Here is a 27083-nt window from a genome sequence, read left to right on the forward strand (position 1 = left end):
TGTGTGCCAACGGGGCAGGGGCAAGAAATGAGCAAGAAAGAAAAAAACTCCTTCCCACGATGCAGCTGCCATCGGCAATTTTCATTTATTGTCTCAACTCGTCCTGCGGTAGCACCAGAGTGGCGAGAGGATCACGCCTCGCAGGACATTTTCAACTTCCATCGGGAAACCCATTTCGGATCAGTCGCGATGCCTCGCGCGGAACAGACAAAGGAAATCAACGCAGCTTCAGCGCGATTCCTCAAGCGAAATGGCTCGCGTGACGCCAAGAAAGACGAAATGAAGCGAACATGGTGAGCTGCAAAAGCTCGTCCAGCTTCATGGTCCATGCCTGTGAGGCCGGAGGAAGGACCGCCATAAAACTGTCATATTAGCGAAGATATTAAATCGTTCGGTCCGTGACGGGTGCGGCCGTGACGCATCCGGGCGGCTTCCGGTGCAATTAGACGCGGGTGCATCAGCAGCTGGCCGACGGAGTGGTGATATTTATGGCTGTTGAACCATTACGTGGTTGTTTTTTTTTTTTGCTCTTTCTTAAAATACTTACGCTTCTGCACGCTCTCCTTGGCGAAGCACGTCAGGCATAGGAACGTCACTCCAAAGAACCGCAAAACCACGATAAGAACCACCCCCACCCGGTTACTGGTTACTGGTTTATTTCTATACTTTTATTTACGCATTATCTTTACGCGGCCCCTCGGTCGACTTAACATACGTTACACATTCTTAAATAAGTGTCGCAGTGGGATAAGATAAGGCGCACCTCTATGTGGCCGGTGGAGGAGTAATGATGGCGCTGGCTTTTGTTTTATTTTTTCGCTTTCGCTTCCAGATCGAACGCTTTCTTCGGCTTCACGAATTCGCTCCCTCGCGGGCGGGCGGCGCTGTGATTGTTTGATTAAAATCGAACACCCCTTCGGGCGCAGGCAAACGGACGAACGAACGGTTTGCATCAATTCCGCTTCCGAATTGTCGAAATTGCTAGCGGACGGTGGCTCGGTAAATGAGTTAGTTTGCAGCTCATTTAATACGTTCACGGGCTGCCGTTGACAGCTTTTTCGTCCGTTGCCCGGAGATGTTCCGGAGGGTTCAATTTCGTCCCGTCCAGGTGTTCGTCCAGGTGGGTCTCAATCGCTTCAATTCCAGCTCAGCTCACTGTGACGAATTCCACCGGTGAGGTAAAATCCCACCCGCCGGGGATCCACGATGCACAACTGCAGCAGATGTCCGGTGAGATTCCAGGAATAAGACACTTCCCAGTACACGCTGGTGGCTATTATCAGTTCACCTGGCCGAGTAGTGGGACGGAGAAGATTGGCAAAAGTTCACCGTTCGACATCGAACCGACGCGTGGAAGCTTTACTAAAAACGAGGCTTGTGTGGGTGCGCGGATGTGTTGGTTGTGGTTGTGTGTGGGCGGGTATGTTGGAGGTGGACAGTTGTTTAGTTCTTGTTTCGTCCTCCGGACTGCAGTTTGCCACCCTGGAGGCCACCGGAACCGGACGATTGGTAGATTGCGTTTGGATTTCCCTGCAAGCAAGTGGAGAGAAGCAAGGTAAGAGAGAGAGAGAGAGAGAGAGAGAGACAGAGAAAGAGAGAGAGAGAGCAAAGAAGCGGGCAGCGCCATTAGATGTTGGATTCATATGAAATTGTACTCGGGAGTCTATGGAATGTTCGCTAGTGAACAATTCCTCATTTTGCGTACAAATCTGTACGAGGTACTTCAAATATTTTACAAACTCCAAAATAACGCCCCAACGAAATTAGTTTGAAGCTTAACCTCCTGGCTCTTGTCTACCATGTTGAAGGGGACATTTTGCTGCACTTCCGAGAAGCACACAGCCTTCACATACCTTGCCCTGCTGCTGCTGTTGCTGGTGTTGCTGCTGGTCCAGATCATACTCCAGTGGAACTGGAGTGGTCGGCACGTCGCAATCCTCAGTTGGGGGCACAACGCATCGCAGACTACGCCGATCGAACACGAGCATGGCGGGACAACGTTGGAGCCGCGGGTAGCCACCCTGACACTGCCAGTAGCGGTTGCAGGACTTGCCCAAGGGCACATTACCGTTCGCGTCGTCATTGCAGAGGGCTGCGGGAAAAAGGAAAAGAAACACACAACACAAACAAACCGAAACCATGACAAAACGAATCGACGAATGAAACCCGCCAGCTCGTCGAAGTAGAAGGAGCGCTTCTCGTGTAGGTCCTTTTTCCTGCGCCCAGCCACAACCGAGAAATCGGCCAAGCGTGCCCATGGGCCCTTTCTGGCCTCGTTGCCAAAAAAGGGGTTCGAGGAAAGGCAAACAAATTAATGAGAAACGTTTTCCTTCCGCTTCCGGCCTTCCGAACTGCCGTCTGGTTTGGGCAGCTCACACACACACACACACGTTCACAGCCTCCAAAAACGGGAGCACCAGCTTCAGGCAACCGAAAGAACGGGCTGACGGGTATAAAAAAAAAGGCGCAGAGCAGCAACTCGAAAATTGTCAACGCCAACCACGTCAACCATCGGAAGAGCTGGGAACATGTATGTGTGAGTGTGTATGTGTTCGATTCGACCCCCACTTACGGTGCTTCTGACATCCGTCAACGTTTTCCGGCCAGTCGCAGCTGTGCGCGTTCTCGTTGTACAGCAACCCGCCGATGCAGAGCTGCTCGGTGGCGGTTCCATTCCAGCAGGTCCAGTACCGCGTGCAGGACGTCTCGTGACCGAAGATACCGTACAGCCAATCGCAGTGCTCCGTCGAGATGGGACCGTCTGTGGCATGGAGTGGACAAGCAAGGAAAGTGAGAAATTATCACGACGAGACTTTCAACTCTCCCCCGTGGCCCTTAGGGGGCGAACTTTTGCACCGATAATCACGCCCCGGTCTAACCCTAAAACGGGTTGGTCGATTTTCCAACGCCATTTTCCACCGGCCAGTCGAGTACGCTCGAGTGCACTCAATTTCCCGTTGCACTTGCGTCCCGGGGCGTTTATGCTTGGCTCGTGTGAAAACGCGACCCGGGAAGGGTTGAAGGTAGAACAAAAAAAAAACGGCACCCCACGCGATTGAGGTTGCCCGCCGCGCGAGCACACTACTCTTATTATTTTTTTTTGTATGCGGCTGCTGCTAATTCGACCCTGGGCCATGGAACGGCGGCTTCGGGTGCTATAGCTCGTTTGAGAGCTGCATAATTCCACCGAATTGGGTTAATTTGCGTGAAAATGCAGGCGAGGAAACTTTGTTTCAGCTTCGTATTTATTTTCGCTCACTATTCTTTTCTCCTTTTCTCTCTCTCTCTCTCTCTCTCTCTCTCTCTCTATCTCATTCCCTCGTCTTCTCTGTTCCTGGCTCCATGGTACCCCACTTCAAAGAAACGATTGTTCCAAAGTTTTTCGTAAACGCTTTCATCTTGTTCACTCTCTCTGTGTGTGTTTTTCCCCTTATTTTTGGATGGGAAAGTTTGCCAACCTTTCAAGCTGGAAGCCACTTTACTAAGGCTGAATGGGCGAGCCAAAGACAGAGAGAGAGTGCTCGTGCTTTGGAGGGAAAACGGTGCACAAAACGGTGAATTACATTATCAAAGGAAAGTCGATCCTAGACTCTATCGTGCCTGTTCTCGAAGCAACAGACACAACTCCACAAAATAATTGATATTATCGAGCCCCAGAACGGGGGCGCGAAATTGGTTGCACCGTTTAGCTGGGATGCGCTCAATGAGCGCGCTGGATTGGTTCCATAAGAGAGGGGCACTCCACATCCACTTACTTGCCAACTGCTTGCCGTCGCAGTAGTTCGATCGCCACGGATAATCACATCCTTCAGTGACGCCTCGATGCTTGCCGGCGAACACAAGCCCGTTCGGGCAATCGTACAGCTCCGGTTGGCTGTTGATGCACTCCCAGTAGCGATCGCAGTACGTCACGTCACCGACGACCTTCGATTTGGTTTTGCACGGATCCTCCTGATCCTGCCGCTGACCACTGACGAGACCTGAGAGATTTGAAGACACGAGAAGGTTAAAAGTTATCGTTTTAATCATTTTAATTTGTTTATCATCATGCTATTGAATATGTACCAACAACGAGGCTGAGAGCGGAAAACATTTCACCCAACGCTTCCGTATTCTATTTCAAACCTGTTGCCGGAAAAGTCAATAACTACACCGCATCGCTTGAGTAATTTCAAACTTTTAGACTCTACTTCTGTCAGCTACTTAAACGAGGTGACATCGTAAGTCGAGTCGCGCGCATCTCCCGGCGACACGAGGGTGGAATGTAAAATGCAAATGGAAACACTGTTGCAACATAAGGATACACCAGCACGCGGCTCCTATCCTGGAACACTCCTTTCTCCAAGGTGCTCCTACACCGACGTCTCGACACGCCATGACAGACGCCTACACTCGTCTCATTCGATGCGGAGAACCTCGAGCGACACCTCTGAAGGAGCATAACTTTTAATTACATTCCGATGTAATTGAATACCGTTGGTGGGAGGCATCCGGAAGGGGTGCCCTTTTCATCGTCGAACTAGTTGCTAGCGCGTGATGGTAGAACTTTCCACCCTCACCGCTGTGTGCTGTGACGACTAAACTAGACAAATGAAGAATAAATTTAATACCCTCATCGCACCGGTAGTGCGAACGGTGAGGATTTTGACGACAAACATTGTATTTTCGCGGTGCCCCATCTCTTTCCTCTGCTGGAAAGAAAAGGCTTCGCGAAGGAAGGGTGACGCTTGAACACTTTCCCAGCACAACCCCTTCGAGGCCAGCTGCGATCGAACTTTATCAGCGAGTTTTGGGTGGAATGGAAGGACAAATGGCTTTTTGGTAGTGTTGCGAAAACTTCATCTGTCAAGCGTGCGATAAAAACTTCCACTTTGACAGATTGCCAGTCACAGTAGGCTACGCCGTATCGCGTAAATGCCGTGTGAATAATAATACCAACCGTCGGGTGGCTCACCGAGGAGAAAGCGTTCTTGCTAACATTATTACAGCACTTGTAATGCTGATTTTTTAATCAAAAGATTAATATCAAAACTGAATGTCACGCTTCAAACCATTCATTCTCGTCAACGACTACCTGGAACCACATTTCAACAGATATTGCACCACATTGACTTCCTTTAAGAGTGTTATCGCTTCGGAAACCCTTCGAACTGTATGATTGTCTCTCCTCCTACATGCGCACACCCTCCGTATGATAAATTCCTTCAAGGCACGCAATGTGCCCATTTGTTGAAGAACAGTTCGAGCAAGTACACCCAGCAAGCGGACAAAAATCAGCACGAAATCGGATGAAATCCATTCCATCATTCTACAGGTGCTTGAGGAGGATAGATTGGGTTTTAGTTACGCTCCTAACCGGTGGGCTGTCAATTCGATTTTAGCTCATCAAATAAACAATTTGATTGAAACTTCCACCAACAACACCGGCGCCGGCGACGAAGCCCCGGTTTGTCGACATCGCGTGTGCACCAACGGTGGCGATCGTGATGATTCCGATCCACGCCATTGATGGCTTCCCTGTGACAAGACACGCAGCAAATGCACACGACCCGCTCGTTCAGCGCGCTGATTACCATGCCGTTTCGTGCCGCAACACGTGCCATTTTGTCGGTGCTCGAATTCATCGAACGGAGCGTGGGCTCGAAATTGATTCCACTACGTCCGAAAACCCATCACCGCTGGCTCGCGCACCGTCGAACGGTGCGCTTCGAAAGGATTCTTTCACAATCGAGCAATCACATCCGTAAGGGGGAGATAATTAATTCCTTAATACTTTAAGCGTTTTAACGGACGGTTCGCACGCCATTTTCCGAACACGCTCGCCCACGCTCCGCGTGGGATGGGATGCAATTCGACGAGGTGTTCGCTCTCTCGACAGGTGGTTGCGTTTCCTGCCCGTGCGTCGCATGAGTTGGTCCTTCCCACGCCGGCGAGTGTCGGTATTTCAGCAAAATCAGCACTCTTGTTCCGAGGGGTTCCGGCATTGCAGGTTCTCACTCGCCATACGTTTGCGGATTGAATGTGAAGCTTTGCCGGGGCAGCATAATGTGAAACCAACCCCCGCCATTTGCAGGACACGACCCAAGGCATTGGCTATGCCATGCCTCGCTTCGAATCCGCTGGCGGTGGTTGGATTATAATCGAATTAAACGTAGTACTTCTGCTTCGTCTTGTTCTTGGAACCGTACGATTCGATTCGTATCGCATTCAATGATGTAACGAATGGAAGGCAAAAAAAACAGCTGTTCTTTACATATTTCACTAATTGCACACATTTTCGGTCAGTTCCGCATTCGCTCCGATCCGGTCAGTTTCGTACTTAAAAAGTCCCCCAGGACTTACGGAAAAGCTAGAACCGAAGAGCCGTTTTCCCTTGACGCGCAGTAATTAATTTGATTATGATGGAAATATGTTTCAAGATTTTGCACCTGCTCTCCGGAAGCGATGATGAAAGGCATGCCCAGGACGCCCGGTGCGTTTTGTTCGACCGAAGTGAAGCAACCGTAACGTGCCTCTCTGCGATGGCACACATCCTTCTCGCATCCTCGCAACTCCTCCCGCAGGAGCACACGTTTTTATGCGTTCTAGCTTTCGCAGCTTGGCTCCCCTGGGATTATCCAACCCGGAACAGAGCGTGGTGCTGTTAAGTATTTCACGCCCAAGTAGGCTTTCCACCATCGGGAAAAGCTCGTGATGGCACAATCCATTTATAATTCCATTTTCTACAATCCCCGTCGATCTTGGCCTGCGTTTTTTTCCCCCATCCACCGAGCGTCACAAATCGTCTTCTAGCGTTGAAGACGAATTACATTACGTCGTCCAATAAAGCGACAATTAAATTCAATCAAAACCAGTTAGCAGCTACCACTCTGCGATGCGGAAATTTGCGCCAGTCGCTGTTGGGTTTTCGAGAGTGCATTAACTACGGATGGATTTGAAGATGAAAATTGAGCAGAAACAAATTACGCGCCACTGAAATGACACAAATTAAATCCGATCCACGGCAGGCTCGATAAAATGGGCTGTAAATTTTTCTCCTCATTATGCAGCTCTTGGCTTTATCCCCCCGGGGGGTCCGAAGCCACGCCGTTAGACACGAAAGCACCCAGCACCTGCGCTAGGCTGCGATTTTTTTTTATCTCGCAAAAGACCACCCCGGTAGCCCCATCGTGGGTGATAATTAAATTCATAAATACCTCACCACGCCCTCGAGCGGTTGGGCGCTTCGTACTGCTCAGTTTAAATCATCCGTCGAGGAAGAATCTTTTGTTTCCTACTGCTCCCTTTCTCTATTCTCTCTAAAAGTGGTCTATTTTAAATGAGCATTACTGAGCAAATTGTAGCCTCTCCATCGGTTGTCCCTTCCGAGTCCCCACAGGGTGAATGAATGAAGCAAGGGGAGATTTTCCGCCAGCAGGTGAAACAATTCGAATTATCGTCCTTGCGCTTTTACGAGCGCCTATCTGAGGACCTGTCATGCTGAAAATCGTTTGCCCAGAGTTATCCAAAGTCCCCTGGGGAACAGGAAATGACGTTTGGCCACCACGCACCGGGATGCCAACGACCGATGGAGGCGCCCAGTCGTTCACGACGGCTAATGGAGGCGCCTGGTGCCGCACTCGAGCCACACACTTTTCCCGCATTATCGGATGTAAGATATCGCTGAAGTGGGTGCCCATAAAAATTCACTGCCACCGGTGGCCAGTTTATCTAATTTACCATTCCCACGAACGCTCTCTGAATGTTAATTACTGCGATTTGTTCGATGCCCTCGCCTGCCTTTCGTGCTCGGGGGCCTTCGAACGTACGCAGCTGTCCGCTTCGGTGAGCGCTCCCCACAAACGGTGTCTCGTTGTACGGTCTATCATTGTTCTATTTTTTGTGTTGTTTCATTGTGTGAGGATGCCTTTTTTCTTGTGCTCATTTTGTTTCGTGTTTTGGGTCGATTCCTATCTGCTGACGGTTGCTCGTTCTAATTAGGCCCCGGGGTCGAATTGCAAACTGTCAGAAGTTCACCGAAGACCATCGGCTTTGGTTCAACATTTTTTGCAGCTTCTACACCATTACGTTCGCGTATAAAAAAATCCCACCAGATAAATGAGCGAACGATTTTAAAAATATCTCTAAACAAGTGCAAGGACTTATTGTTGTCCATGTCTTTCTTTTGTATTGGTATACATGCTTGGTGTAGATTCTAAATTGAAAAGAAATGTCCAAAAAACAGCATCATATCAGGATTAGGTTTCTCATCTTGCGAGCACACCAGCTATATTCAATCACCCCCAGGGGTGACATTTTGTTGCCGAAAAATAAGAACTTAATTAGTATCTCCCCACCTAAGCACGATCACTACAGTATCATTGGTTATCTTTTCCGGTTCCGAAAACTTCCTGCCAGTTCTGAAAACTCGCCTAAGATAAGCTCATCTTCGGACCGATGCAACCTTCCCGCATCGGTAGGCCCGAGGGAAGAATTTGCGCTCCGATCCGATTCCAATTGCTGCCGGCGGCCAAACACCGTCTGCCGTGCGGCCACCCGCACAGCAATAATTATAAATTATGACGAGCCGAAATGTCGATCCGGGACCACCGAGCTCTGCCGGCACGATTCAGAATGTCGGTTTTATCGCACTGCAGGTGAGCAATTTCCAGTGCACCAGGGAACGTTCGCTTAAGCGGGGGGAAATTGAAATTAAAATAATTATACAAATTAAAAGCACCACTGACAGAGGGCGCTGGGTGAACGGTTGACCTCAAGCTGCACCTTCCTGCCAGAACGCACGCTTGCTCTGTCTCTCAATCTCTCTCTCGCTCACACATTCCCCGCTGTCTAATGGTCCCGGTGCGGTGATTTAGACCAAAGTGGTGCCCAGGCTCCTCTTTTGACAACGGCAGTTCGCCGGAAAGGCCAAAGATTTCGGTAATTATAAGCGCCACGATCTGCCTTCTGCGGGTGACTCCCGATAAAGGCCTTACACAAACGTGCAGACATCATTAACACCGCTCAGCACGTCCTTCATTAATGTCCACGACTTACTTCCGCTCTGCGTGTGTGGGTGTATGCCCGAGCGACATTATGTTGAGTGCTCATTACAGTAATTGATGGTGGATTCGCTGTGTTTATCATTAGATGAATATCCTCCGCCTAATGCCCTGCCAAATGCATGGACGATTAAGGCGCTTTTAAAATAATTGCCCTCCCACAGGTGCGCAATGGGAGAACAGCGTGCGGTTTTGAAGACGGTACATAGTGAATAAAAACACCACAAATGGTACAGCCCACTCAACCCTAAAGCAACGTCGTTCGTCTTCCTTTCACTCGAGAATTCCAGCGGTACAATTGAAATATTTTAATTACCCCGATCGTGGCGTAATGATGAGCACAAACGAGGATCTATGGCGACTTGCAGCGCAAAACCGCATTCCTTCACGCCGCACTGCATTCGTGTTCGGTCGAGTGGTCTCGCTGCCAATGGCATCCTGTGCAACCAAACCGGAAGTGCCCGTGGTAGAAAAACGTAAACATACCAGCGGCAAAGCAGTACAAAACCCATCTCATTTTCCTGCTTACCTCAAGGGCTGATTAATTAACCCAACAGCAACTGCGATCCAAAACGCTAAAGCGAACAACTTTTTCATTACCGCTGCAGCCAACTGCATCGGTGCACTTGGGTGTCTCTTACGTTGGATTCGTTGCGCGGGCGGTACTGCGAAGAACGCGAGAGCCGGCGCTTAACTTGCCGTTATTCTGGCGATAGTGGTATTAAAATCATCTACAGTGGAATTAACAGAACTCGAAACTCGAACGCTAATGAAAACAACCCAAGCGAGGCTCGTGGCTGGCGAAGATAGTGATAGCGCGCGCATTCTACTACCGTCCTGAGTTTGAGTTAAAAAAATATCCCGACCATCGCGTGCGACAAGATGCGGTGGGCGAAAAGCAACTTGAATGAATGCAAATGAGAATAAACGAAAGAAATTCCATTCCTACGAGCAAACATCGCCTTCCAAACGTACAACGCTACAACGATGCAATGTAACTACAATCGGAAAAGGGTTTTACAGAAGTATGCTGACTATTGACAGGGACGAGATGTATTTTGGTTGCATACTGTACAGGCGCAGCAATCATTAGGTCGAGCTAATATTGCAACATAAACAGTATTGGATTGTTAAATATCACTTCACAACTTAGCCAATTGCATAGAATAAAACAACGAAAACCAACCAGATTAACATCGGTCAAGAACAGGCTTGATGAATATTTGCCAACCGTTGTATCTCTAGCTTTTTTTCGGTTTTCCGGTGAACGCATTTCCAAAGCATAACACAAAGTTCTCTATTCACTGCAGCGTTGATTCGTTCTACTCGCGCCACCACAGATACGCAAACTTTCGCTCACCAATGCAGGCAGCCTTAATGCTAACATTTTGATGAAAATTGAGCCATAATCGAAAACCCAATAACCATGACCTGGGGCAATCGAGGTGGCGAACATCGGTTACCCGAGCTCCCACATCAAACAACGAACGCTGGGACGACCGATATCTTCTCACCACTCGGCCATCAAATTTGGCCAAAGACGAGGAAAAAAGTTTTCTTTTAATTAATTCTGCAATAAATAAGTTTTCACCCCCGGGGTGTAGGGTATTTATTTCGGTAGCTAATAAAAGCTCTAATTAATTACACAAAAGCGAAACTGACCATCGGCGGGCAGGCGGTGAGATAGAAGAACCGGTAAGGACCATCGAAAGACCTGGTTCGTTGAAAAAGTTAACGTCTCCTGTTTAATTTATATACCTTTTCCACCTCGTCCTGCACGTGCCAAATCCCAGCCAACCAACCTGTACGATAGCGCTATTTGTACGAATTCCTATGGGGATGAAAAACATCCCGCCGGAATGGATTCTGCGGACGAAACTATGCACCATGTCAACGAGCCACAAGTGCCAATTTTCTGCGTAAACTTTCTTGTCCCTCCGTCCGCAGCTCATCACTAGCTGGCTTGCAAAGCGACCGTCTTGAGGTTACCTTATTAAATCCGATTTCGGGAACTTTCTTATCCGTACCATCATCGCCGGTTCTGATTTGGCTCCGGTTGCTTTGATGTGGTTTCTTGGACGACGACGGGACATGAAATTAAAATGGAGTGTGCATTCGTGCCCATCTGCAGCACCTTTTGACCTCTTCGGAGATTTCGATTTTCGTGTACCCAACATCCGGCCGCATCATGCCACAGGGCGATCCGATGAATTTTCTCCGAATATCTTACACAACAATTTGCGGTATGTCGGTGTTGGTGGGAGACGAAGAATGTTGTGCCTGAGACGGGGAATGAGAGTGCGTTGAGTGGAAAACTAAAAGCAAACTAGTAGCAACCAAATTTGTCCGGCAAGAAGCGTCCCGCCTTATTAGTGTAAAGGCACCTCCTTCAAAGCTAACGAGCGATAGGACAAACATCTTTACTGCAAACCCCATAAACGTCGATGAGACGTTGATGCTCAAACTCCTGGTGGGAGAGCGTAGTGGAACTAATGACACGATTTGAGGGTTTGGTGCGTTCTACATTAAATCCCGCTCACTATCTTGTTTTGAATGACGCAGTTTTTTCAAAAGCAAACCTCAAGCTCCAACCAGCGCCGGCATGCAGTTCCTGTTTACCGTTACGAAGAGATTAAAAGAAAACATACCCGTGGCTTCGGAAAACTGTTCCAAAACTTCGTCACCTCGGGCGATCACGCCTTACCTGCAGATGGGCCGCAAAATTCACAAACAGCGCTACGCCAAACATTCACGCTCATGAAAGGCAACTCTCGGCACGAGAACAATGGCGCGTGGAGCCCATACCGTTTCTCACCGCACCAGTTCCACCGGTCGTTTGGGATCGACGAAAAAGAGATGGATGGCGATTTAAAAAGCAAAACAAAAAGGAGCCGCACATAATCACTGCCAGCTTTGGGCGATGGAATGGATGGTAAGTCAGAAAACCACCCACCAAGCTGCCTTCCACCTTTGCGATTCAACCCCAAAATATGAGCCGCGTCGAGCGCCACGAAAACGGACACGTTCCTCTCATGGCTGACCAACCACAGCAGTGGAGCAAATATTTTCCAGGGACAGGCAAAGTTTTACGGTAAATATTTGTATATTATCAAAGATTTTACACGCCGGTTCCACCACCCGTACGGGCCGAGGAACCGAGAGAGAGAGAGAGAGAGAGAGAGAGAGAGAGAAAGCGTATCGTCAAGCGATCAGGAGGAATGTTTCATCCCTGGCGTGCGCCGGTTGTGGTCCTACCTTACCTTTTTCGAGGCCCCGGTTCGGGTCTGCCTACTCCAGATGATGTCCTTCAGAACAGCTCGAGACGACACCACATTACCAGCCGACCAGTACAGTAACCGGCGTGGAAGTGCGAGATTTTATTAGCACAAACACACCGGACTCAAGCAGCATGCTTTACCAACATTAAACACACTCCACCGACAGCGCTGGGCCGGTTTTTGGGACGAGTGGCTCCAACCTACGGCGTCGTAATAATAATTTCGGTAAAACTTAATCATAACCGTACCCACCGTGAGCCAAAGATGTGACACCAGACGAAGCCACCTTTTTGTTGCCTTTTCCTTTAGCATAATAATTTATGAAAAGTCATATTTGCCCCCAGAAATGACACACTCTCCGGTGCGCCGGTGAAAGTGATACGCCACAAAATCGACCTGCTACTTCGTCAATGGTACAGTTCGGTACCTTCACTGCAACGAGCACAGCCGTAGGTGGTCGTACTCCTTCCCACGAAGGGCTTGTTTGTCTTCTCTGGCCGGGGGTTGATTTGCTAGGCATCGCTCGACACTCGGCACGTGTCTGTCGGGCAAACAAATTTTCGATTATCAGCGCCACATGCCAACGTAGCAACCGACGAAACGTGAAGGAGCTTCGCTGTGTATCCTCGTTTTCGTCGAAAAAGACTGTGAGTGGCCAACTCCTGCGTGCCGGGGTGCGTACCTGACGGCAGAGCGGAGACAAAAATCCTCGTGCGAGTGTGTCGTAAAAGGCTTACCGACATGTCAGCAGGGATGAACCGTGTCAACCTAGTCTTCTCGGAAACTCGGTTTCGTGCAGGCAACGCGATCTGATTAATAATGTCGCCAGCGTTCGATCTACTCCTTGCGTTCCAGCATTGGTAGGTTTCTTTGGCAAGTTCCGACAGAGTGAATCCGAGCACAAACACGTTCCGGTGCGCGTTACCAATACTCAATCGATAGGCGTTGATTAAGGAACGCTCTTTTTTTTCGATTGCTCCGAATTTGGCTACAACTATCGATGCGTGTGGAAAGTGTCATCAAATAAATAACAAACACAGCGCAAATTGTGTATAAATTGTATATCCATCACACGCAACTATTGCGACTACCAAAGACGCGCTAATTAGTTGTTTGGCAGAGGCATTTGGGTTTCTTTTCTGTGCTGACTGTTGTTTTCCGCACTCTTTTTGTGACCTTTTGGTTTCCCATTAAGCACATGACTCGTTGATGAGATTTTTCTCTAGCATCTCATCAAATGCTGTCAACGCGTTGATTATTGTGTTAATTACTTGCAAAAACACACGATAACCTTTTGTTCTTTATTGCACACATCAAAGACTGATGCCTGCAAGAGATATAAAATTTAATTAAATCCTCACACTCACATCGTTCTTTTAGAAACTGAAAAAAAAACTTCAAAATGAGACGCAATGGCATCTCCTTTGCTTCCAGCAAGCACTTTCCACGTCATTCATCATCAAATTTCAATCAATTTCCGCTGCTAACGGCGTGATAATTAATGTTTCTAGTACCACAGGCACTTCGCACAGCACTGCAATCTCAGAATCCGTTCCGAATCCCATTTTGAAAATCGTGCAACAGTAAACTTTGTTAATTAAAACCACCAAATACGAAGCCTGTTGTGAGCCAAACATTCTCAGCTTTGCACAGAGCTTTGATTGAACGTCGGCTTCAGTTGAGAATGGAAATTGTTTGTGCAATTTATAGAAAGTTTTCCTTTTTTTATACCCATTTCCATTTTTCCATCCCATTTAAAAGCCCGAACCATTCAAAGCGAGCGTACCCAAAACAACAAGCGCAGAGAGCACACCTTCGTAATCATATTTCCCCATTAAATACATTTCATGCTCTCCCAGCGCGCCCTCGGACCCAGGTTGTGATTACTTTGCCTGTGGCAACATTTTTACACCACCGTTCCATGGCCTCATTCCAGCTTGCTTCCTTCCGGTTTTGTGGTCGCAACCGAGGGGCAGCAGTGCCTGTTATGACTAACAATTCATCATCGTTTTCAATGAAGGAAGCGATTACAAAACTTTCTCTGAGTGGCACCCCGTGGCTTTCGCTAGCACAAGCAGCATCTAAAACTCCAAGCGGAAAAGTGCCAATCGCACCGTAACTGTGCTGGCGAGATGAGAAAAATGTTATCATTTCCCTACCAGGACGAAATGGCAGTGAAAATGGCGCTGCTTTCCAGTGGACAAGTGCCCTTTAATTATCGCTCCCGCTCGAGTCAAGGGTCAATAAAATGCGAAAACAATAACAAGCCCAAAGGGCAAACTAGAGTGCGAGTTGAGTCACCAAAAGATGCCTGCGGTTATGAAGAGCGAGCCCTCTAGAACATTGACATAGAACTTACGCCAAATGGAGATAGTATTTTTTTACTTTTTCGACTACTTAAACCGATTACCGTCCACCAAGTGATTCATTTGTTAGGGAACAGTCAATAACTAACCGGGCATTCTGGCTCCAGGACATTCCATTCCTTCATAGCTTCCACCAGTGAGTCCTTTACGCCGATTTTCCCCAGCACCCTTTGGGTTGAAATTCCACGAAAACACATGGCTTGCTCGCAAAACGCCTGATTCAGCCATGAGCATGGGTATGGCTTTTCGAGCCCGGTCCAACACCGTTCAACAATGAGTAATTACCATAACGCGGCACCTCGAGACGGCCACTCGGAAGGTGGAACAACACGTGCCCCGTTTACGTCCACGCCCGTGTGCTGCGGATCCCACAGGGATCAACCATATTCATCCGGCACTGGCCCCTTTTCGGGTGGCATATTTAAGGGATCGTGTTCGTAGCTCGTGCGCCATAGTTTAAATTAGATTTAGCCACCAGGCCCACCGGATTCTCGAGCCACGGTGAGTCCGTTACATCCACCGGAGGGCGAGGATGGGTACGTCCCCGAAATTCACCCAAACCGGTCCGGTGAGCATATTTATGTTAATAAGACAAACTTCAATAAATTTCAATAACTTTCACAATTATGAAATGTATCCTGTGGCTAAAGTTCTGCCGGGTTTGTGAGAACGCAACTCATCTAAATCCCATTTCTAGCGGCGCGCAAAGTCAGCCAGCGGGTGGGCGTTCTGGGAAAGGATAACAAGGGGTGGTACTCCGTGCATTACGCATAAGCCACCTCACTGGAGTGAGAGAGCGCGAGATGCATCCGAGAAGCCGTCCGTCGTTCGCGCAACTGTCCCCGTTTACTTAGTGACCGTGGCCACCGTTGGCTCAAGTCGCCGGCCGGATCCTGTCGGTTGTCCCAGAAAACCGCACCGCAACGCAAGGACCTCTCGTTGGTTTGGACGGGGGTTGGCTTGATGGCTGGACGCACCCTCGGTCCTTGGCGTCGTTAAGCCGATTTGGCGGTTGCGGTTCCTGCGTGCGGTATCAATTTAAATTAAGACACGACATTTAAATTATCCACCGGGCGTCTCCATGGACGGGGCGTGGCTGGTGCGTGGAAAAGCCTCGGCCGTCCAACCGCAAGCTGGCGTGCGGGTCTGTGCTGATAGCATTATCCACCTCGGGGAGGGTGAGTTAGCCGGAAGACCGGAAGTAGCGAAAGGACGCGCGCGGGCGAACGGATTAGAGAATTTTAGCTCACGAAACAGCCTAACTTGTCGTCCGGTTCGGCTCGAAAGGGGCCACAGAAAACGGAACTGTCCCGTTAAAGTAGACAGCTTGCAGTACTGGATGCTGCGATTGTCTCCGATTGTCTTTCTATCGCGCATTTAATCTGTTTAGCGTGTTTGTCGCACCAAAATGTAGACTATGTTGAGCTTGAGAGTTAATTTGAATGCAACTATCAATTATCTTAAATGTAATTTAGAGCTCCACTATCTTTGGCGATCTACAAATTTTAGGTTAGATTACGCTTATACGTTTTGTTCACAAGGTAGTCGACTACATCCCTTACTCGCCGTGATTTTAATCAAATTAACACAGCATCTACAGAGTAATATATCAATTATTATCACCTAAAATCAAAAAAGGATTTTATTATCAACTATTTGTCATTTTTTTAAGATCATTCCAAGATTCAAGGAGAATATGCAATGAAACGTTTTATTCCAGTACCCTCCCGCATGACCTTCTTGCTAATAAACCGTTCAAAAGGGCAAAAAAGCATGACCATCGTGGTTTGCAAAGTAAAAAAAAAGCTTGACGCACATCAAACATCACCGTGTTATTCGACGTGTGACAAAGCAGCTTCAAAGCTGCATGACCCCTTGCGGATCCGGACCGTCACCAACGAACAGCACACAAACAATGCGCACGAACGAGAAAATTCGGAAATGGATCCGTCTCGGTTGCGTTCGCTTCAGGAAAAACCTCCTCCCAGCCATTGATCCTCCCAGCCCAGCGCAAAAGCTTCGGCGAAAACTTTCTTCTAAGCCGCGTTGCGAGGGCAACACGAACATGAAAGCACTGTTGCGCTCCGTTTTATTTCCCTTCGCACGCTCGCGCAATCTCTGGCCCTGTTTGCTCGCTCGGTTGCCAGGATGCTCCTCGAAACGCACCGAAATTAACTCACCGAAAGTCGAGCGTGACAGGCCGAACGCGTGAAACCTCAGAAAAGTACAAACGAGCAACCCGAACCGGTGCCACCAAACGTCCAGCTTTTCCAGCCAAGCAAAGAGGCAAGCAAGAAAAGAACGTAAATGGGGAGAAAAAAAAACGCTCGGGAAACAAATAACGAGGCTACCGTAAAATTAGCTTTACATCCCATCCACTCGATAAACCAAAATCTTTAGGGTGCTTTAAAGCGGCACCCAACCGTACCCATCGTGCATTCGGTTGAGTGGTACGGTGAATCGCCTCAAAAATTTGCATTTTGTGGTGTCATTTTTTTTTCCTTTTGTGTTTCAAATCCTTACCATAGCACCGAACGGCGGCACGCAATGTATCTTCGCAAACGGAGCAAATACGAAAAAGAAATCCTCGTCCGCGACACGTCAACCAATGTCCTCTGGTGAGGATGGCGTGGAACCGCTGCGAAACCACCCGCCATTGTCGCCCGAGGGTGCTCCAATCTGGGAAATTTATTTAGCGTTACAAACCGCGCACCGGCTAAGTGTCGCTGAAATCGCGCATCAAGGATCAAGCTGCAATTTGGGGCGCCCCCTTGCAGAAAGGCCCCAAAAATAATACGGTTCTTTGAAGTGAGTTGGTTTTTTTTTTTGCTTTTTTGGCTTCATTTTCTGAGCTCCCTCGCTTTTACCGATTGCAAATCGACCGCAAACGAAGCGCGTCGGAGAGATACAAAATGGTGCACGCACGCCCAAGTGCACGAAATTCCACTCGAACCAACCACCAAACGATCGGGGCCATATTGTTTATTCACGGTCGCTTTGCCTCACTCTCACCACTAAGCGGTGGTGGAATTCATTTAATGAACGCTCGCGCCCAGGCTAGCTCCCGCAAAGCGTTTTGAATCGGTCCGTGTGCAGCACCAAATATAAAGCCACTAAGCAGCAGGAGATTCGTTTATTTTCACTTGATGCTCGCATGGTAACGGGCAGTACTTTCGGTAGACGGCGGAAAAAGGAACAAAAAAACATCCCCACACAAACAAACGACGCCCCTACTGCTTCTTGGCGAAGGGAATTGTTTTCGCTACCGCCTCCCAAACCGTGGCTGGAAGTGGTTTCGTACTAATAAAAATAATAATACCAACCAAACGCCTCCCGGAACGCCCGCAAGTCCCCCTGGCAAGGAACAGAACGCTCCCGAGAAACGCTAATCCTGCCAGCCCACGCGTGTCTATTTTCTTGCGGTGTTCTTTTTCCCGTCCCCTTTCGGCAAAGCCATGCAATGAAAAACGCGAACGCGTGCCCTGAAGCTCGGCGTAAAACAGGCGAAACGGAAAATCGACATCAAGTGGCATCACGATGGCGTGGGTCGCTTTCAGCAACGATCAAACGTTCTTGCTCGTGGTGGGGAATTTTCCGACTCACAATGGCGTGTCGAGAAGCAAAGAACGAGCGGAAAGAACGCAAGGGGACAGGCCGTGGTCACGCGGCCAGGAATAGGTTTAATAAGCAGGGAAAAGATTAAGACAGTTGAGATAATCGCATTGGTGGAGAATTATTGCCTCTGCTTCGCGTAATGCCGCCAGAGGTTGTTTATGGCGTTGGCGAGTCGGCAGCATGACAAAGGCTTCTCCAAAAATGGACAATCTCACTTCAGAATGAACTCTTTAAGTGACTCTGTCCATTGTTGCTCTGACGAACGAGCTCACTAGCGCACTTAAGGATGCAAACTAATCTGATCTTCGTACGGTGTGGGTACGTGTAACGCGTGTTGCCTATCGACCAGGCGTCAAGCTCTGCGAAGCTACCTGTTTCCTTCAAAGGACACGCAGGAAGAGAGTCAAGTTTATTTTCTTCCTAACTTTGTTTACGCACCCTTTCGCTGCCCTTTCCATACCACCTGGCTCACCTTCGGTTCGAAGGGTGTCACCATCGTCCCGGTTCATTATTAAATCTTGAGATTACGTTTGATTTAAGCTCGAAAGCATCCGCGCCCATTTGGCGCACTTCCTGCCACAACGCCAAACCAACCGTAATTGAGAGCACTTTAAACGTTCAAGCGAGACCGCTTGCGCCTTTTTGTTACCGTGACAGCCGTTTGCCGCTTGACGCGCTTCGCGAATGACACGCCAAAACACCGGCAGCTCTGTTTCTCTCTGTTTCTCTCGCTTTCACTCCCACATTCGCTTGCGCCCTCCTATCGGGTCGCAAGGATCAAAGTGAAAGCGTGACCCTCAGGATAACGGCAAGCGCGTCGGAGTCGTTTCCCTTTGAAGCCCGCCTACGGGCGCTCTCCTGCGAAGCGCACCTTCGTGACAGCTGTTGCGGTTGCCACCCGGCCCATTTCCGTCGGGGATGAGACGCAACACCACCCACACCAAGACGCCAGAGCATGCTGGGGACTTTATGAAGTTTGGGGCTTCAAGCCGCCACGAAAGGGGAAGAGGTGGTTGTTGTGTGAGAGAGAGTTTTGTTGCCATTACTTTTTGGCCACCCTGTTTTTTTTTTCCTCGAGTCCTTTTTTGCTCGCGTCCCGTTTGCGTGCGCGACTCATCAGATCTCATTTTAGTGCTGGGGTACACCACGGTTCAACCCACGGTGAAGTTGCTAACAGGTGAAACGCACCCTCGCATCCGCGTCATCCTTCTTGCGCGAGTTCCTGTATGATTTTCCGAAATTGGATTTACGTAACCAGGCTGGATGCCGTTCTTGATGGTGGCATACGAGACGCCCGGCGCCTGATCCTGATGGCATCAAACGCGAACGCACGCCACACAGCACGTGGGTGACACTGCGCAAAGGTACCGGGTACCGCGGCGTCATATTAAGTAATTTGGCCCAAAATCAATTTCGAGACGTTTACGGGTGTTTGGTTCACGATCGGCGGATGAGTTTTTGTGGTTAGTAAAACAACACCAGGCGCGCAAAGGTTGTGCCATGGTTGGTCGTGTTTCGTAAATGAGGATAAATTTCCTTTTATGATGAAGTAAACAGGCTGTTTTTCGTCGCCTAGGAAACGCGTGGATTTATATCAACTTCAGTGACAATCCGAATCCTAGTAACCCAAAAGGATGTGGAGCGGTACGTAATTTAAAAGCGTTAAACCCCGCTCCGGAAACTTCAGTAGCATTGCTTTCTCTCCCATTGACCCCAATCCGAAGTCGATAATTCACTCGCCTCATTTTTCTCTCTTCAAAGATGCCCCTGCATCCCGGTGCCGGTGGTCCTGGAAAATGCAACAGCAACTCCAGGCAATTGGCACCGGATCCCGGCCGCCCCAAGTGCAGTAACCTTTGGCAGTAACATAATTAACGATAATAACACTTAAACGGGCCGCGGTGCAGCTGAGTGTGCCACGTGTCGCACCTGCTGCCGGTCTGTGGCGAAACTTTCCACCCCGTTATCGAGCTATCGGACACTTTTGCCTCCCGGAGGGTTGGTGAAGGCGCCACACGATCATGCCGCAACTGGGGTGGGGTTCTGTTTCGGACGAATTGCGCCCTCGAGCGTGACCTTGTTTCCGAGAAACTGTGCTTCGAGACGGGATGAGTAAGATGCGAAGAGGAACGAACTTTTCCAGCAACCGTTTTCGAGTGGAGCGTTATTTGACACGCGGCGTACGCTGCTCGATTGCCTCGAGTGCCGGTCGTATCGAGAAAGCGCACTGGACGTGTTGCAGTGACCGAAGTTGTACACGAAAACTAACCCACTTCAATCCCACAGCCAATCATTTCTTCAAACCGTGCCCTTCCGAGCTCGAGAAAGCAAACAACAACAGTTTTCTGACAGTAATTTGTTGCTCCTAATTTTAACCATTTCGTCATCTGTTAACCGTCTCACTCAAAAATGCCTTCAAACAGAGATAAAAACAAAAAAAGGCCCACATCCCACCGATCCCACCGTACAGGTACGATCGATGCCGCGCAAAAAACTCCCCAATCTCGCACATTACATAAAAGGACGAACGAACGAATCGACTCATCGCACCATAATTCGCCCCGGCTCGGTCGGGCACGTTTTCAACTCCTACGTTTAGTGCCACTTTTCGAACGAGCTGCCGACACATGACGCCCTCACAACCCTCCCAGAAAACCCACACAGTCTCCCCGGGCAACCCTTTCGCCGAGGCCCGAAAACGTGAGAACAAAATATGTCAAACGGAACGTTGAAAATATGCACTTTTCTCCCCCAAAAGCGAGCGGCGTAGAGCCGGAGGCATGGACGGTGCCACAAACTGAATGCATTTATCTGCGATGCGCCGCAGAGTGCACTCGCGATTGCACTCGCAAAGTCACGTACGAACGACGGTGGCATCCCCCAAAAGTAGCGACCATCGACGTCAGCGGCTGGGATTCGTTCGGGTTGAGTTTGGCTTTGCGTTTCTCCGTTTTATTATTTGCCACCATCGGCCGAGATAGACGACAATACGAAAGGAATATAATAACGGCCGACGGGACGGGATGCCATCGTGCCATCCTCCCAACCATCTCAGTCCACTATCTCTCTCTCTCACTCTCTTTCGTGCTTGTTCACCCTTGCAAACCCCTTTATTCCCACCGTTTGCTGGACGAACGGACGGCTTTGCAATAATATTTGCTGCTTTTATTTTCCGTTTTATTTACCAAAGCATTCACCCGCTCCAGTCCGGGTTTGGGGATCGCTCGTGGAAATAAAAAGGGACCATTTGTGTGTGTGTGTCTGTTTTTTTTTTGTCAGAACGACGACCATTTTTCCCGCACACAGCGCTTTGGTGAGGCGGTTTTTCACCCCTGTGCTTTCCACTACTCGACCGTCCGCTGCAAACGAGGTCGCGCTCGAAGTGGTTCGGAGATAGAAACAACAACAACGCCAACAACAGCAACGGCCACAATGGAAACTCGAAAGGATTAACCTCGAACCTCCCGATAGCCTCGATTTTTACCGCCACGGTTTTGGGGACGGAGCAAAACAAAAAGAAGGGTGAAATGGTGGCCAGTAAACAACGCACTCAGGATTTGGTTCTGGAATTTACACGACAAGCGGCGTGTGTTTGCGTTTTCTTACCCCAAAAGGATTATTTAAAACATTCACAGAAGGTGTCTCGGCGCAATTAAAGAGTGTTTATTTTTAGTTCGTTGGGTGGAGACGCACTTGCTCGAGTAAAGCTCGTCTTCCGGACGACTCGAACTAATGATGCAATCAGCGCTGAGTGATGAAAAGCTTTCCATTTTTTCCCATTTGACAGCCTTTCAATCAGCAGAAGAATGAGCGAAAAATAATGTTTCATCGAGCTTATCTTCGCCCCGTGAAAGCCAACATGAGCCGATCGTGCAAAGTTGAAAGATGGGATTAGTGTAATTTTCGTAAAAAAAAACCGTCACTCGATGGTGCTGTTGGCTACGATGCCGGATGCTTAAGCTAAACTTCCTTCAATGCATTCATCCATTCGCAGGGATTAAGGATGCAATTTGTGAGTTGTTCGGTATCACCCAAAAAAAAAACGCAATGTACAGGCAAAAAAGAAGCATAAAACTTCCACGACACTCTTTAAACTCTGCCCTTGTTGAGCTTGTGTGCGATGATTCTACCAAACGGGATCGTGCCTCCAACTATGTTGCCGTCTCTCGGTACAAATGGCCCGCCGGGATGGAAATAAATCGCACATCCCGCGTCGCGAAACGGTTACAAAAGATAACCCGCCCGTGGGCAGAGGGAGTTGTGGTGATCGCTTGTTTTTTTTTTATTTTTTTCGTAGGACTGACCTTCCCCCTAGACGGAAACTTTCGCCTACCTAACGGCCGGTTTCGGTGCGCGACCGGCACGATCACCGTCGTGAGGTGATGGGCCGGAGAAATTTGTTCATTTTTCAACCCCTCGATGAGCGGTCCTTGCGAGTCCCAATGGTGCGGGCGATTCCTAGCACGCGAGATGAATGGGCCGTGGCATTTTGGGGCGAACGCGGTCGAATTGCATTTTCCCAAAGTTAAACCAGTTTTGCATTAGTTTTGTGGCTCTTATCGCGGGCACGTGATGGAGCGGAGGGTGCGTTTTGTTTCCTTCTTCGTGTCCTGGGGTGCTTTTTTGGTCTCACTCCCACCATCCCGCGTCTCGTAGGTTGCAAGCAGCCCTTTTCACCACCGACGGCGACAAACACGACGACAGCGAAAACCGAGCCACGGGCTTAGCTCGACGTCAAACCCCGGGAAAACCGGAAATGGACTATTTATTACGCCGACACGGTGCGCACACGCCAATGCGCCATCCGGAGGACGAGAATCGCGCCGTTGGGGGTCGGGAAATTTCCATATTTGTAAAATAAATATCTAATTTGCTAGCACCCTTCTAGGTCCTGCCTTTCTGCCGTTGGTACCGACGCGTAGAATAAAACACACGAAGTGAATTTACTGCCACCGCGCTAGGGGCACATTTTACAGCACGTGGTTGTTGTATTGTATTAATTTATTTCACCAACCGAAAGCGAGACGACCCGTGGTTTTCGGTTTGTACGGGCTCTTGCGGCACGTTTGGGATGCTGGCTGCAGTATGATTTAACTGCACTTGGTTGGCTTCGCGTTTCGCGCGCGTTGTTTAGCTGAAATGCATATCGTTTGTGTCGGGAACCATTTTCCCCCGAAGGAACGGCTGCGGAGCTTGCTGCAAATTAGCATTTAGTTAGAGCGGTTTTCCATCTCTAAACGTGTACAATTTCCCAACAAAAACCGTTTGCAGTTCCTGTGAGTACGCCTTTACCGGCAGGATCGCAATATTTCGTAAGCCTTTACATCACTATATTGCTCATAACTCAATTTTGGGCTATTTTTCATTAAACGAAATCCGCAATAGAAAATTAAAAATTGCACCCCAACGCTTAAATTCCACGGTCATAAAAGCGTACCAACTTTTAGCGTCACCGGTTGCTAGACAATACACTGCTGCTCTGAACAAACCTTAGCACAAAGTCACGGTACGGCTTGCCATCGTGTGCCCAAGGGATCGAGCTAGAAACGTGCGCAACGCGAACAATTGCGAGCCAAACTCAGTATTTAAATTTCACCGAATGCACTCACCCATCCTTGCAGACCCACACACACACACACACACACACACACACACACCAAAACGTTTTAATGAAACTTTTCCCTTTCACCCGATGTCCTTTCACCATGCGGCTGTCGACCGGTGCGCGGCCTCGAAGCGTACTCTTGAAGAATGAAAAACCTTTCTATCAACCGAGCGCCGGTTGCCGGGTAACGGAAGATTGTCAAAGCCTGCTGCGAGACATAAACCCAAAACCCAACCGCAGTGGTACGCAGGAGAGGAGACACAAAATGCTGCGTCCAAGCGCTCTGGCACCGAAGCCAAAACTAACCGAATCCCAAATAAATGAGTCATGTACGAAATGCACCCAGTCCGGGTTCCGTCCGGAAATCCGCACGGCGTATCCCGGATACACCTGGATGCGTCCGTAGCGCTACAAACTACGGGTCGTTGGTGGGTGGGTGGAGTAAAACGGGGACACGAAACAAGAGACAGTCAACCGCACGGAGGGAGTACGTGTATGGGAATATTTGCAATTTTATAAATGGGAATGCATTTCGTATGCCAAGCGACGGTCGCCCATTTTCTCATTTTCCCTACCCGGCTCCGGTGGACCAGCTGCATTGTGAAGTCGGTTTAAGGTGAACCGGGCCATAACAGGGGGGAGGTCAACTGAGAAACATAGCCCGGGCCGTTTGCCTAGCTGTGCTAAGGGTTAAGCGCGCTGCTTTCAAACAATATCGCCCATTGCAAACTGCTCCTTTGGAAGGGACGCAAAATTCAATGGCTTTCGAGTTGTTTGTAATGAAAAAAAAAATATTTGAAGCATCAGAGTAACGTTGGGAAGTATTTTGAAATGAAATGCTTTGGGAAAGGAACCAGCAACTGTGGAGTTGAACCTGGGGTGTTCCAAAATTGAAAGAATTTTACCTAAACTTGCTAAACTTGGACGAAGGAGATTACGAATACGATGATTATGGTGCGCTAAAACAAGTCCCTTCCTTATTGGTGTTGCTTCAAATTGCTAAAGCCAGCGCCTGTTAGCCGTTTGTACTGATGTCCTGATCCAAAAATTGAGGTGCTTTCTTACCGTCTCCAATTTAAAGCTGTTTGTCCTTCGCACAGAATCATAATCCCGCCTCAGGTGAGAGCGAGGGCGAATTTCCTGTCGCCAGCTTTCACCGCCACCGCGTGGCACAAACCGAGCCAGCGCACGCCGGGGTGCCGTTTGGGGAGTTAAAATTGAATTCAAAAGCGCGAAGCGAGGCGATTTAAAGGTGAACAAATTTAATGAAAATTTAATTGACGTCGGCAAGGTTCCCGACAACCCCGCCCGGGGTTTGTAGCTAGAAAGGGATGGGAAATTGTGTGACCGAGACCGAGTACCGTGGCGAGCCACGACTGAAAGCGTCCTTGTGGACTACTTCCGGTGTCGTTCGTCCTTTCAAGATTCAATCCCGTTGCGGCCAAACTGTTGCCCGAATTGTTTCCGGTACTCCCGGGACGGGCATGTTTAAAACCGAGCCAAACGATTCGTCGTACGGTTTCCTTCCCCAGAGCCACACCGGAAAGATGGATAGAGCAGTATAAGTAGACGCCTGGCTCACAGCTTTCGTCAACACCCGTCGCATGAATTTTCCTTATTTTTCCTCCCCCTTACCGTGGCCCATCCCACCGAGCACGAGGTTGACCCACAGGACGGGATGATTGTGTAGTTGATTGTCCCCGGTGCTAGTTTTGCTCGTGATTTCCGTTATTCCTCGCATTATCGCATTAGGCACTCGACGGATCGTCCCTCTTCATTAACTCCGGTCGGATTCCCGGCAGACGCGAGCTGTGTGTGTGTGCCGTTGGCTGTCAAACTTTGTCACGGTGCGTCGTCCATTTTGTGCGCTCGTTCGCGCTCCGCCAGCGCCTCTTTGGTGCCTCTTTTCTTCGTCCGCTCCATTTGCATCCTGCCCGGGGGTGGAAAAAGCACCACAGCTCCCGATGGCCTTGCCCTGGACGCCAATCGGTGCACGGTGTGGAAATCATGAATTCAAGAAGCCGTTTCAACGCCTCGAGCGTTCGCAGAACCGCCCGAGAGGAAAACATTTGAATAATTCAAGATTTCCGCTCGCTAAATTAAGTCTAGGTGATAAGTGAACCGAGCCGGATGGATGGAACGTGAAGCCAGGGCTGAAGTGGAACGTCATCTAGGGTTGGGCTCTATTTCTCTAACCGCCCGTTGACAAACGATCGAACGAAAAATGTGCTAGTTTCGGGACGGCTTGTAGTTTTTCCGCGTGTCGTTAAAAGAGCCAAAACCAGCCCTTTAAAGTGACATCAAATTATTGGGCTCACTCAAACCACAATGAACTCGTTTCACGCACGACCGTACCACCGTTTCATGCAATGTTCGTCCTTTTCGAACGCGCTCGAGAAACCACAGCCATGCCGTTCGGATATCAGCAAACATAATAAAACCAATTATCCCATCCGGTCACACCATCCTCCGAGCGCCGGCCACTAGAGGGAGCCACTAGCAACGGCGCTGATTCGATGCCGGTGGAAATGAAGTGATGGAAAATTAACACTTTGATCACTCGACGGAAATACGCATCCGAGTGACGCAGGCGCTCGTTGTGGCAAGTGTATCAATAATCGATCGAACCATTGGGATGGGGTGATCGGTTAGTCTGCCTTTAAATCTCTCCCCACATAACCTCTTGATGTTTTTTTTTCTGCTTTTTGTTTCAATGCTCCCATATTTATGACACGCTAGTGCTCAAAACCGAGGCCGGTGGAAAAAAAATCCCCATCCTCATCCAGCGGGTGCAATTGCATCGTGCATAAGTGCCGGTGCGTACATCAAACGGCAATTACATTGTCTCGCCCGTTCGATCCAATCAGACGCGAATGAGCTTCCCCGCATCAATCCCCGGATGCGCAATGTTCGCATTACCCGAGCGTCAAGCGGAAAATTAGTTATTGCCACGGCAGCACACCCTCAACGAGGGGGAGGTAACAAAAACAAAATCACCGCTTCATAAAAGTGGAAAATAAAACGCAACCATTGATGACACCCAGGCGTACGGGGGGGTGATACAGACGTACGCGCGGAGCGGTTCTTCAACAATTTGTTACCATAAAATTCGCACACAAATTAATTAACTCGCAACCGGGCGCAATTAATAATTGATTAATTCCAAATTAATTTATCG

At 49.0% G+C, this 27083-nt stretch overlaps 1 protein-coding gene across 1 annotated transcript in view; it reads right to left on the reverse strand.

Moving 5' to 3' along the window:
- Nucleotides 1-684: 684 nt before the first annotated feature.
- Nucleotides 685-27083, reverse strand: part of LOC128721823 (protein obstructor-E-like) — a 32036-nt gene continuing 5637 nt past the window's right edge. Inside the window, exons 2-5 of the mRNA XM_053815618.1 lie at nucleotides 3756-3980; nucleotides 2573-2761; nucleotides 1854-2092; nucleotides 685-1530 (exon numbers count right to left, since the gene is read on the reverse strand). Of these exons, the coding sequence (XP_053671593.1) occupies nucleotides 1444-1530; nucleotides 1854-2092; nucleotides 2573-2761; nucleotides 3756-3980 (740 nt within the window). The 3' untranslated portion in view covers nucleotides 685-1443. The remainder of the gene's footprint in view (nucleotides 1531-1853; nucleotides 2093-2572; nucleotides 2762-3755; nucleotides 3981-27083) is intronic.

Source organism: Anopheles nili, chromosome 2, assembly GCF_943737925.1.
Source record: "Anopheles nili chromosome 2, idAnoNiliSN_F5_01, whole genome shotgun sequence".
Lineage (NCBI taxonomy): Eukaryota > Metazoa > Arthropoda > Insecta > Diptera > Culicidae > Anopheles > Anopheles nili.